Source organism: Callorhinchus milii, unplaced genomic scaffold, assembly GCF_018977255.1.
Source record: "Callorhinchus milii isolate IMCB2004 unplaced genomic scaffold, IMCB_Cmil_1.0 Scaffold6, whole genome shotgun sequence".
Classification (NCBI taxonomy): Eukaryota; Metazoa; Chordata; class Chondrichthyes; order Chimaeriformes; family Callorhinchidae; genus Callorhinchus; species Callorhinchus milii.
In genome coordinates this window covers 26440094-26454419 of record NW_024704747.1, presented here as the reverse complement: position 1 = coordinate 26454419, position 14326 = coordinate 26440094, and the positions used below count along the sequence as shown (strand labels likewise).

Sequence of the window (14326 nt, the reverse complement as noted above, 5' to 3'; positions counted from 1 at the left end):
TTGTCCGAAGTGCTGTCCTTCATTAAATGGTGTCACCCGTCCATTCAGGTGGATGTCAAAGGTCCCGTGGTACGATTTAAGAGAAGGATGTTCTCCTCTGTCCTGACCAATAACCCTTCAGTTAATCATTCAACTCGATTGTTTTGTGGACATTGTTTGCGCAAATTGGTTGCTGTGTTTGCCTACACTATAGAAAACACGGAAGCACTTGAAACATTTCAACGAGATAACATACTATAAGAGGCAGATTTATTAGCGTCGAAGCCGAAGATTTCGGTCTTTTTTTTGCCGCAATTATTTTATAATTACATGAACGGGCAGACTTTACCGATTTGAAATTAATTATCAGCTATTTGAAGAATTTTAACCTTCCTGCTACGTGTGACCTAAATAAGTCTTTTGTGCTATTTGAACCAAATAATGGGGAAAGATACAAACACACACGTGCTATTAAACTTCACCATCAAGACCAGAGTAAATCGTGTTCTGCAGATTTCAGGGTAAAAGAAAAATTCTGAATTAGTGGAAACTCGTTTTATTTTATTCATGGTTTAAGATTGAAAGATCGGAAGTTTGTTGATGGTGAGATCTTACTTTATTATTATTTTGAAGTTTCAGTTATACATTATGGAGGAACATTTAAACCTAAACAATTTCCACATGGCATGTAACTGCTGATAATGTGTATTAATCATAGTTATGTATACATTTTAATATATAAAAAAAAGTATAAGAAAGTTTATATTTAAGTGTACTTCACTTAAACTTATATGGTGGTGGGGTGGGGAAAAAAGAAAATGGTATGGAAATATAAGTAAGCAATGAAAGTTTGAGCTATGATTGGAGATTCAGATCCCTTCTACTAAATCCGGTTTATTCTGCGGGATTAAAAATAAAAACAAATGACTACATGACTAGTATAAACATCTCACTATATTTGTGATTTTACGCACACAAAAACTTTACTATAGGAATATTGCTACATTACACATTATTGATAAATCATTCATAGATGTTGCTAAGAATCGAAGAACAAAAACAAATGTTGATATCACACACTTTATCAGTTGGTTTATCATAGCTGATGTATATAATAATTTGAATGTTTATTCCACACATTTGATTTCAGGAAGAAAAGATGAAAGGGGCGTTTTTAAAAGAATTAAAGTATAGAATTTAGTACAAACAGAAGCAGTACTTATTTTTTTTCAATTTAAAAAACAAGCACATCTATTTAATGTATTTGGAACAAAGTACTACAGTGATAATAATCCTTGCATTTGATGTAGCGCCTTATTACTTCTCCGAGACGTCACAAAGCACTTCACAGAATATACTGTAAAGTGAACTGACTGTATATTTGTGGGAGAAACGCAACAGCCAATTATGCACAGCGATGTCCCACAAACAGTCGTGGATTGAGTAACCAAATTATTATTTTATTTATTTATGGCTAATAGTACTACATACATGAATCACCCCTCGGGAAAACTAAAATTGCCAATTGTACTAACTTGATCCCTCATGAAATGGCATTCAATTTAAGAGATCTAGATTGACGAGTTGTGACAGGACTTCTGCACCCTTAACAGACATTGTATACATAATAAAATAATGTACACTGATGCATTTATTTGTAGTATACAGCAGATACAAATAGTCAAGATAAAAACTTCAGAATATAGCAAAATAATTACACAAAGGAAGGTGTACAAGGATCTGTAATGTATCAAATGAAGCTTCATATAACAGCAGCCACTTTTAAACTTCATCAATGTTAGTATAATCAAGAAGCTCAGTAATTTGGCAAACAACCCTTATCATTAGCAAAAAAAATGGCTTTTAATAAATTGAAAAAATAGATTAAGACTTCAGTCCCCATTTTACAACATTCCTCTTTTATAAAGAGCTTACCAATACACAGAAATGCATACAGATACTTAAATGACATTAAATTACAAACAGCTAGTTTACTCATGAGACTAATCAGCTTAAAGATTGCAAAGCATCAGCGGCTGTTTTTGCTTGAAATATGCCTATTTACATCAGAAAATGCAATGCAGTCAATTAGAAAATTACTATGAAATCGAATAGAAAAAAAAACTGAAATATGCCATGATAAAGGATTGTTCTCTTTCAACATGTATTCTGTTATAACAATAACTTTCCCATTTGGACTGCACTATTCTCAAACATTTCTGTTTTCGAGATTCCAAATTCACGCTTGCATAGCTATTTCCCTGTGTTTATAATCTGTCACCGTAAGTGTTAAGTTTTGAAAAATTGCTACTGTGTGGCGATCATCGGCAAAATGTACATGCAACATTACAAGTTGTTTGATATATATTTGAATAATTATTACAAATACATACAAAATAAGGCATTTTAGTGACATCTGTCATTCTTTTCAATAATACAGGAAATCTTTTGCCACTGATAAAAAGACGGCTGAAAAAGCTTAAAATTGACTCGCTTTTTGCTCCGTTATAAAATGACCAACGCGCTACTTTTCCTAAAAATTGTGATTTTCAGTCCATACAGTCATCCCCGCCAATCGTGACTAGTTGTATCTCAGTATTGTTTAATATATCATCGGGGTTTGTTCCGTCAGAAGTTCCATCATTCCCAATCCCTTCCACATGGCCCTGTTGAATATTTGCTATAACTGGTGACATAAGAGTTCCTCCCGTAGTAAGGATACCAACATCGGAGGCAGAGGTCACTTCCATTGATGAGATAGCTGCATTGTGGCTGGACAGGTTGACCCTCTTGTTCTGATGGGTTTTGATGTGCTTTGAGAGGTGGTCACTTCTTATAAAGCGTTTGGAGCATTCTGGACAAACAAACTTTTTCTCACCTAGAGAGTGAAAGTTCAGAAAATTAAGATGTTACTTACATTAACTGGTTTCACCACTCACGTGTAAATTATACGACTACATGTGCGCAAAAAAAATACCTGATGCTTTGCATTCCTATTTTGCCAAACCACCCATACTTTTCAGTGTTAACACTACATAATTTTTAGTGTCAAACATGAAGGGGACCTAAAGTATTTTAAAATGCTACTTGTGAAAGCAATGACAAGTTAAAAAACGCAAGACTTAATTGAAGAATTATCAAAGAAGCTTATGGTAATTATTACAATTTATCGTTAAATTAAATTCACATACCCTTAGGCTGGGAAGAAAGTGAGGGGGGAAGAGGGGGAGATGGTAAGCAAAAAAAAAAACAACCAGCTCCTTATTTCTATTCATTGACTGGATATCAGACAAGGATAGGATTGAGAGCTTGGCTGTGATGATTTATTGATTGAATATTCTAACAGCCGTTGTTCAAACTCAAACCTAGAAACAGGAGGAGACCATTTAATCTATCGAGCCTCTTCCACCATTGGCCACTTGAGCAAGATACTAAAGAGTGATCAGTGCCTGTGGAACCATACCTAAGAAAGCCGGCACATTCAGGAAAGAGGAGAGAAAACTGATTAAAGAAAAACCTGAATTCAGATTAATCAGTACAATGAACCAAGATGACAACAAAAAATGGATAAGATACAAAAAAAATCCATTGCCTTAAAAAAGCACTTGCATTATTTCAGTACAAATAATTAAAACCATATTTTATCCAATTAAATAAGTTTTTACTAAAACACAGCGATCAAGTTCATATACTAAACTGAAACAAAGAAGATTTTAAATGAGGCAATTTCAAAATCTAAAATTGGGGATTTAACTTCAGAGAAATAAAAAAAAACAGATGATCAAGTTGAGCAATTCTTTCCCTACCAGAAGACAACTGAGAATAGAACAGCAACAAACAAAGGGTTTTTGCTAGATTTTCTTGCAGAAAAAGGGCAAAATTAAACAACCTGTGTGTGTTTTTCTATGTCTTTGCAGCTCATCACTGCGAGTGAACCTTTTCCCACAGAACACCCAGTTACAGACAAACGGGCGTTCTCCTGTGTGCCAGCGAAGATGAGCTCGAAGGTGGGATGTTTTTCCATAAGTCTTTCCACAACCAGGAAAGTGGCAAATGTGCTGCTTCTTCTTGCCAAAATTAGCGGACCTGAGGGAAAATATACATTTTAAATATACAGATGCAAATATGCAAAATTTAAGTTCGTTCTTTGTTCCCATCAAGTCTCGCTATCAATTTAAACAGCATATCAAAGTCTAATAATTCTATTTTAATAGACCGTTGCAACTTGCATACCATTGTACATTTTATTCCCAGATTCACCGCATTCAAAAGAATTGCAAAAGATACAAAACCTAACTTTACTGAAGTACCTTTTTCTTTATTACAATCTGGTTCGATTGCAGAATCAGTCAATGATTTCATATAAAAATGAACCCTGAATTATGTGAATAGAACCTGAAAAATCACCAAAGTGATCTTTCCTTCAAGATCCTCTCTGGTCAACGTATAAAATAAGACTTTGGTGATAATTGAAGTTAATCATATTAGTCATATTTTCACTTTGAGAGTTCCCTGTAAGCTTCACAATTTGATCAGAGAATGTTTTTGAGGCACTGGGACCTGGGTCAAAAACACTACTGAGAATCAGGGTTTCGAACAATAAAGTATTTGCTGGCTGGGTTTTTAGCAGTTTAAAGTTTGGGCTTCTACGATTTAACGATAATTAAAAACTTCCACTCCTCCAACATGATAAATATTCCTAATTTGGTGGTGGTGGAAAACACATTGATAAATGAAATAACTGAATTCAACACTGCATACATCTCCTTTAATTAAAATGCTAACTCTGTAACACCATGTTTCACTAAATTTGACAACATTAAAAGACACACACTGTTGAAAAACCTACTTTCCCATGGCATCCTTGCAATTAGGACAAGTGCACGCCACTCGACGGAGTCGCTTTCCTGGCTGATACGGGAGATCAATGCCTTCTTCGTCCAGGTTGACAGACACTTGTGCTAAATCGTTGGAACCAAGGACTGCTGCAGTGGTCATATTGGTGACAGCTTGTGATCCCAGCCAGGATTCGGAGTCGTCCACTTCCTCTTTTATTTGTATACCTGAGATAGAAAACGTTCGAGTCCCATTGGTAAACATTATATTAATCTCTGCATTTGATATCGCGCCTTATCACCTCTGAGATACTGTAATGTGAAATGTAACACCCTGACAAGTATTCAATTTAAACAGAACTCTGCAACAAGACATATGTTTAACTTGCAATTATAAACTATCTATTACACAAAATAGTGTCTCACAATATAACAAAGGACTAATTATAATATCCAAATATGTGTTTGGGGTGGGGGGGGAGGGAAGAGGAAGAAATAAAGTGACTTATTTGTCAATGCACAGTGATTTATAGATTATACTACACTATCAAAAATCTTAATATGCAAGGTCAGGGAATTGAGGGGAAAAAATCACCTTATTAACTATTAAGAAATAAAATGCAACATGAATATCAATTAAATATTATTTTGATTTGACTCCTATTTGTGGATTCTGTAAACTCTTGTTGATGTGGATCTTTTCACTTTGTTTCAATCATAAGTAAAACAATATATCTAGCTCTGTAAAAAGGATCCAAAGTTTGCAAAGACAAACTATTTTGGTTAAGTAGAAACACTGGGTTAAGGCCAAGCCAAAATAAACACAGAATTTAATTTAGACACCATTTCATCATTTTAATATTTAGCCTCTCAGATTAAAAAAAACTAATAGTGTCTCAAAACAAGTTGGAAATGGGATACTAAAGAGATTGGGCATAGAAGTAGCACAATGCAACCAACTCTCAATTGTCACACTTATAAAGAGAGACAGATTATTTGCAATTTTCTTAGAAACTGGATCATTTGGTTCCCATGGCAATGACTTTTTAAATATAATCACCAGTCAAGTTTACTATGTTCTGACTAGAAGTCTTCTATTGTTTGGAAATTCAAATGTGAACTATTTGGCTTCATAGAACAATTAGATGTGCTATGTCCAACATTGCTGGACTATTACCACTATAGCATTCAGGTTAAAAAAAAATATTTATGTTGTGGGGGGGGGGGGAAATACCTTCAGAGTACACTGTACAAAACAGATGGGTCTCTGTAATGCACAATGTTACCATTGATAACTCAGTTAATAGACCATCTGGATGCAGGTGTTGGAACACTAATATTTTCCACTAAAAAGTGGCAGATCAGTTTGGGCTAAAAATATATCTGAAAAACAGTTGCCAAACTCAGCCATAGTGCTGTGGGTAAGACTAGGAAACTTGCAAGAAACTTGCAAAACAAACCACAACACTCGAACACGCTAATATTCTCAGTTCTTTACAGCAGTACTTCAGAAACGCCCAGAGACAGACTGCCCACCTAAAGATGACACACTGACACCAGATAACAATGTAGTGCAAAAAGACATTCTTGCTTTCAAAACAAAAAAAGGTACATCTCATTGTTACAGATTTTAAAGGATTCAAAGAAAAAAAAACACTTACTTCCTGGATTGTTTGCAGCTTGTTGCAGGTGAATGCCAGAAGAACTGAATGAATTTACAGTAGTAGTTTGTAAATGTGGACTCTGGGCATTGCTAACAGTCAATGGATTAGGTGCAATCGGTGTTAACGATCCACTGGAAGTGACTTGACCCAATGTGACAGCGTGCACTGGTGTGAGAGTTATCTGCTGGGCGGGTGCATTTTGAATCTGTACATTCTGCAAATTCTGGATATTCTGCACCTGAAAGGTTTGCCAGGTAATCTCTCCAGATGGAGTTAATGTTGGTGCTCGTAATATTAGGGATCCGGCATTTTGGACGACTTGGAGCTGAAGATTCTGCAAGGCTTGCTGAGGCACAGGCTGTGCTGTAATGGTTTGCCCTGCAACAGATCCAGCCGTCTGTATTGCTTGTTGTGGAATACCCTGAACAATCTGTGGCTGGACAGTAAACTGTTGATGTGGGTGGAGTTGAATCTGATGGTCACTTGACTCGGTGGCTGAAACTTGCACATTTTGCATCTGTGTTTGGTCATCAACAGTCGTCTGGAGCTGACTGACGTGAAGAATGTTTGTTGGCTGTATCTGATCAGAGGTCACACTACAACCACTACTGCTGGCAGCTTGTTGCACAGTATTGAGCTGGCCCTCGGAAACAACCATGTGATCTGCTGAAGCTGTTGGTACAAATGAAGTAGGATTGGTTTGGGAGTCACCAGAAGGTACAGAGGTCTGGACGGCGACATTGACATTTTGCTCGTCGGTCCTTGTTGAGGTATTTGAAGTGTTGAGACCTTGTGATGAAACGGGTACAATCATCTGACTTGATGTCGTAGGTATTGTTCCCAGAGAATCAACGTTCCCAATCGGCACAAATGCAACATTTCCTGTTAATCCAACAGGAACATTAGCCACAAGCTGAGTCTGACCAGGGTAGGAGCCACCACCGTACACTCCTTGAATTTGCACAGGAACATGGTGGGCATTGCTCTGCTGTATCTGAACCGAAACAGGCGATAAAAGATTTTGGGCAGTCAGAATACCGCCTGAAGAAGTTCTACCAGCAATTATTGCTTGGTTGCTGCCAGGAATAATTTGAATGTGGCTGTTACCGTCTTGTTGCAATGTTGTGTCTGCACTAGACTGAGCCAGGCTTAGCTGCAAGTGTTGACCATCGCCAGTCTGAATTTGTGGAATAACTTGGTATTGGACACTGGGTACACCACCGGTTGTAGCTGTGGTTGATCCTGGAGCCATAGTGAAGACTTGCTGATTCTGAAAGCTTTGTAGAACATACTGTCCACTTGTTGGTACAGAGGTTGTGATTGGAGATCCAGGAACTTGTCCTGTAATTTGCACTAGGTTACCAGCAGTATCTTTAGTTACAACAGTAGGTGTTGAGGTTATGAGCTGCCACCCATTTGAAGCTGATAACTGTGCAGATGCCAAATCAACCGGCTGGGAAAACACAACATAAATTTAATACAGTTAAAATAGGTTAATTATTCAGCCTCTCGGCCCCGAGGCTCTGGAACTCTATCCCCCAGTGCCTTCGCATTGCCTCCTCCCTATCCTCCTTCAAGGCCGGTCTCAAGACCTTTCTATTTCACCGTGCCTTCAGCTCCCCTCTCGACTCTCTACCCCCTCCTCGCTCCCTCCCTTCCCTCCCCTCACCCTGACCGTTTCCCCTCCAATGCTCGGGTCCTGACCCAACTGTACAGCGCCTTGGGACGTCCTCCCGACGTGAAATGCGCTCTATAAATGGAATCTTGTTGTTGTTGTTACCTTTATTGAATTACATCAAAACGATTTTAGTACTCGTACAAGTTTAAACACTTCATCTTGCTAAAATACTGACATGATAATCAGCACGTTTTAAGATTTTATTAAGGTATAATGCACATCAATTAAATAAGTATTGCGAAGTGTGGCATAATGTGGTATCTGATATCACAAATGGCATGGACAGATAGGAACAAGTTGCTTCCTTGATATTGACTGTTGCATGGTAAATGAGAGGGGAACCCAGAGATATTTTTGTTGGTCCCCACTTAAAAAAAAATATTGTGGCAAGGCAGAGATGGGAGAGGATTTGGTCCTGAAGCTTGGATTAATTATGGTATTGGATTTGGGGGATTTAGGGGCTAGAACTGTTTCATACCTAGGAGCATTTTATCTGAAGAGAAAAGTAAATCACTGAATACAATACAAATTTACATTTACATAACACCTATCATGTCAGATGTCCAGAATAAATACGGATTCTAATTTGGAAAAATAGACCATTAATATGCAAGTGAGTCACATTTCTCTATTTTACCTTTAAGTGCTTAAACCATATTCACACCTGTAAAAGTGTTAATGGTTGACAAATTACATTTTCTAAGCAAAATATCCTCATATTACAATACAAGTTAAAAAATGAACTAAATTAATATTTCACATAATACACCAATTTTCAACCAACTTCAATTTTGTTTCCAGTAAACTTAAGAAGCTTTCTATAATGCTTTCCTGGACAGATCACATTAAAGTCTAAATGCACTGAAAGACCTATATTATTTTGCTTAAGGTCAAACAGGCACTACTCATGTTGTTTGAAAAGGTAAATACATTCTACAATTAATGGAAGAAAGCTAAAAATGCTAAATTATTTTTAAAAAATAGTCCATGCAGGACTATCAGAAGGATATTGCAATCATTAGGCTCTTTAGTCATTGTAAACTGTCAATTTTTTATTAATATTCTAGAGAAATTTAACTGTCAATCTACACTCACAAGATGATCTTACTAGTACCTGTACTTTTTTCTTCATGACCAAGGGCAATTTCCATTGATAACATTCAGAACTAGATTTGATCTGAAAAGCAGTTAAAATTCAGAAAATGAACATTCTACCAAGTAATCTGTTTACCGTGGATTTAAAAAGCTTTAAGTAGATCTTGGTAGATTGTTTAATCCCAATACACTACCTTCTCATTATACAGTTTAATGCCTCTGCTATCCAAGTAAATATGCATATTTTTAAATATTCCTATTGTTCCCACCTTGACAGGCTTTCTGGGACAGAGCATTCCACATTCCCTACAAACCTCTTGTGTAAAAAATGCTTCCTGCCAATCTTATTTCTGATTAAAGGCTATGTCCCCTTGTAATGGATCCCTCTACAAGGAAGAGTTGTCCACAATCAAACTAGTCAATTCACTTATTTACACACCTGAATTAAATTACCCCTTAATATCCTCCATTCTAAGGAATGTAACCCCATCCACCCAGCCTCTCATCAAAGATTTAGCTTCTTCAGACCAGGTATTAATCTTGTGAACCATCTTTGTCACCCTCCAAAACTGGTATATCATTCCAAATATTGGGTACACAAAACTAGCCAGCACTTCAAACACAGTCTGATTGGTGCTATACACAATTGGAGCAACACTTAATAATAATAATAATCCTTGCATTTGATATCGCGCTTTTCACATCTTCTCGACGTCCCAAAGCGCTTCACAGAATATACAGTGAAGTGAATTGACTGTATATTTGTGGGCGAATGCAGCAGCCAATTACGCACAGCAATGTCCCACAAACAGTCATGGATTGAAAATGACCAATTTATTATTGTTTTGGTTTTTTGGCGGATCATTATTAGGCTCTGTGTGGAGTAAGGAAACTTGCCCAAGGTTTCGCCCTCTGCTTGGAATTGAACTCAGGTCTCTCACTTGCAAAGCGAGTGCTCTAACCACTGAGCTACAGGACTCCACTTGCTTACTTTTACATTCCAAACCTCATATAATGAATACTATTTGCAAACTATTCAATTAAAATGATAAATTACTGCTTTAGGGAGTAATTTCAAATAACTATACATACATATTAATAATAATCCTTGCATTTGATATAGTGCCTCATCACATCTTCGAGGTGTCTCAAATCGCTTGAGTACAACACGGAAATAGGGCACTGGACCCAACCAGTCTGTGCGATGTTTATACACCACACGAGTCTCCACCTATTCCTTTACTCCCTCCCATACTGCTCTCTCTCATGTGATGGTCAAACTTCTTCCTCTCTTGAATTCATCTATAATATCAGATTCAACCACCACTTCAGGCAGCGAATTCCACAATTTCACTACTCTCTAAGTGAAATAGTTCCTCCTAAATTCTCTTTTAGATCCTCCTGTCGCTATTTTTTTTGTTTGTCTCCTCGTCAAGGACTCCCCAACCAGTGGAAACAGTCTATTTATGTTAACATTTCCAAACCCTTTTATAATCTTAAGAGTCTCCTAGCAGTCCTAATGCAGATCCCTGCGGAACACCACTCCCTACGTTCTTTCCAGCCACAAAAGATACCCTTAACTACTACCCATTGCTTTCGGTTTCTTAACCATTCTGCTACCTTTCACGCAATTCCACACCCCACGTATTTAGTCATGAGTCTCTTATGTGGCACTTCATCAAAGGCCCTCTGGAAAATCCAGATACATTGCACTTCCCTTGCCTACTTTATCGGTTACATCTTCAAAGAATTTGATAATGTTGGTCAAGCATGACCTTCCTTTCATAAATCCATCTGGCTGTTCTTAATTATATTCTCCTTCTTCAGATGACAAGTTACTTCATCTTTTATTATAGATTCTAATAGCTTGCGTACAACTGATGTTAAACTGCTTGGCTATAGTTTCCTGGATTAGCTCCATCACCATTTTTTTAAATGAGTATAATGCATACCAATGCTATTGGGGATTTTATATATTTAATAGGGTACTCAGAAGTTGAAATAGTGACACAAGGACAACCACCGACAGGCTCAATGTGATCTGGGTGAAGAGTTCCAAACAACCAAACATTCAGGTACTTCTGAAATTAAAGGTGACCTGGCTCAATGCCAGGTGGGTAAAACACCACCACATGCATCAATAACAATTTAATAGCATTCTTTCCTGAACACAAAACACAGTCCTGATGTATCAGCATCCATTGTGCTTTTCGGTAGTAGACCAAAGTAACTTTTTGATATGCAAATTTAGTAAGTTGCATCTAGAGAAACATCCAAGAGAATTGAACAAGTTGCATTATTGTCAATAGTTTACACATCGCTTTGACTCAATGGGACAGAATATCCTCTTGCAATAGCAATCCCAAAGATATGATAAATATTTCCAGCAGCTGCAATAAAAACAGATTCCAATAGGTTTGCTCAATAACTTGTCTGAGGCAAAGCAACATTGTAAAGTTAGCAAAGAAAACCCAATTTGGAACAGACATTGGGGAAAATATGGTTATATTATACAGCACACAAGAACGTGAAGTACAATTTTACAAGAACAGTGTGACATAGTGGGAAGAAATCCTATACTGTACAACAATTTAGACGAGACGTTGGATTTTTCCTCTTGGGACAATCTGGTTCACTTTGGTTGATGAATTTCCCTGCTTACAGAAACGTTAGTCGTTCATTATTAGATATTAGTTTTAAGTGCAGGGAAAAAAAACAAAATCATTAACATCAATTATTGTTCAATAGGCCCTGTTACAGAACAGTGATGTTACACATGACCTAAAGAAATATATTAAGGCTATATTTATTATATACAATTCACTCCAAACCCTGTCTTCATGGTGATGTCGCCAGTAATCTTCTAGACGTCTCAAAGCGCTTCACAGAATATACTGTAAAGTGAATTGACTTGAATATTTGTGGGCGAATCGCGGCAGCCAATTGCGCACAGCAGTGTCCCACAAAAGTCGTGACCAAATTATTATTATTGTTTTTATTGAAGAATTATTATCCCCGGAAAAGAGATCCGCCAATCGACTAACAATCGAGTTTCTACTTACTGCCCAACATTTCACCCTGCCGGGAATAGAACCCAGGTCTCTCGCTTACAAGGCAAGTGCTCTAACCACTAAGCTACAGGCCTCTACAGTAAAAACATAAGCTATTTTCCACAGTAGCAACCACATTTGGGGAACACATTACAAATTCACAATGCACCATTTTTTGGGGGGAGGGAGCGGGGGGAGAGCGAGAGAGAGAGAGAGAGAAAGAGAAAAAAGGCAGCAGAAGTATTACTGCTGCTGGGGTTGGTGGTTTTTCTAGAGGTTTCTGCTGCATTCGGTCTGATTAAAACTCACCAGCGAAATGCCAGCTGGATTTGCTGCGGTCTCGGATGGTGGCGACCCGATCTTGCTGCAAGTCTCTCTCAACAGGGCGAGCGGTGACGGCTGGTTGTTCTACCCACAGGGGGGCGGGTTGAGGGAGGAAAGTGGGTGTGAATTAGTCTGTCCGGGGCTTACAACAGGAAGTCATTTTTTAAACACATCGAAATTTAAAAACGTGAACGTACAACCGACCCACACGCGCAAACACGCTCGCACGCACACACACACGCAGGTTTTTATTTTTTTTTATCAAAGGTATATTTTGCCCACAAAACTATACAGTCGATTCATCGCACAGCGCGTTCCCGTGAAGTGCTTTAAGACGTCTCGACGATGTGATGAGGCGCTGCATCAAACGCAAGGATTGTTATTAGGTATTATTAATGTTAAGACAAAAGAGAGGGAGAAGTGGGAGGTGCGGGGAGGGGTTGGGGGGGGGGAGGAGGAAAGGGGGGGATGAAGAGGCCAGGCTTTTTACCTGCTCTCCTGAACTCCTGTGCTGCAGATACTCGCTCTGCTTGTCCACGTCCAGAGCAGCCATTTCCTCCTGTTTCACCGGCTTCTCTGGGGCTGCAAATGGAGGGGAATGACATGAAAAATAAAGAGGAGAGAACGAGTGGCGGAGAGGAGAGGAGGAGGAGGGGGTGGGTGGGTGGGGGGGGGGGGGACATATTAAATGTATTTAACCAAAAAAATAGAAAGGGACAAGGTGGCAAAAAAAATTACTTCCTTCCCCCCCCACCCACCCTCACCCACCCCACTCCCCCCCCCCCCCCACCACCCCCTCTCTCTCTTCTTTTCCTCTTCTCCTCCTCTCCCCCTCCCTCCCTCTTTCTCCTCTTTTCCATTCCCTCGCCCCACTCCTCCTTCCCCCCTCCCCCCCCGCCACCCCCTCTCTCTCTCTCTCTCTCTTCTTTGCCTCTTCTCCCTCCTCTTTTCCATTCCCTCCCTCCCTCCCTCGCCACCCTTCTTCCTCCTCCTCCTCCTCCTCTTCTCTCTCTATCTCTCTCTCTCTCTCTCTCCTCCTTTTCCATTCCCTCCTCCTCCTCCCTCCCCTCCCTCCCTCCCTCCCTCCCCGGGGCTGGGCCCAAGCCTGCCGGCCCCCAGCCGACTGCCTCCCTCCCTCCCGCCCTTTCCACCCACTCCCCCCCCACCACCCTCCGCCTCCCCTCCTCTCTCTCTCTCTCTCTCTCCCTCCCCACACACACACGACCTACCAGTCATAGCGGGCTGGGGCTGGGCTGGGGCTGGGCTCGGGCTCACAGTCGGCGGCGCCTCACACGGTGACTATCATGGCGCTGCTCGGCGGCGGCGGCGATCGGTGGGAGTTTCGAAGCGGCGGGTGAAGGTGTTGAGGAGTGGGGGTGGGGGGGGGGAGGGAGGGAGAGGAGGAGGAGGAGGTGAGAGGTGGTGGTGGGGGGGGAAGGAGGAGGAGGAATGGCGGCGGTTCTTCCGCGGTGATTGACGGTGCGGGAGGCGCCGAAAGGTGGGGCCTCCGAGCGGAGACGGACGGACGGACGGTCGGTCGAGTGGTCGGTCGGTGGCGGTCCGGAGGGTGGGGGGCGAGGGCGGCGCGGTGATGGCGGCGCTGGTGCTGGTGGCGGGAGGGCGGGAGGTGGTGGGGTGGGTGGGGGGGAGCGGAGGGCGGGCGCTGAGGAGAAAAGAAAAACAACGACGTTGCTGCAGCCT

At 40.1% G+C, this 14326-nt stretch overlaps 1 protein-coding gene across 1 annotated transcript; it reads right to left on the bottom strand.

Moving 5' to 3' along the window:
* Positions 1 to 915: 915 nt before the first annotated feature.
* On the bottom strand, positions 916 to 13964 carry sp3a (sp3a transcription factor). The gene is made up of 7 exons (XM_042336546.1): positions 13855 to 13964; positions 13116 to 13207; positions 12611 to 12709; positions 6476 to 7931; positions 4829 to 5042; positions 3869 to 4065; positions 916 to 2857 (listed from the first exon to the last, which is right to left on the bottom strand). Exons 1-7 carry the CDS (start codon positions 13859 to 13861, stop codon positions 2529 to 2531), a joined length of 2394 nt encoding a protein of 797 aa, XP_042192480.1. The 5' UTR covers positions 13862 to 13964; the 3' UTR covers positions 916 to 2528.
* Positions 13965 to 14326: the final 362 nt, after the last annotated feature.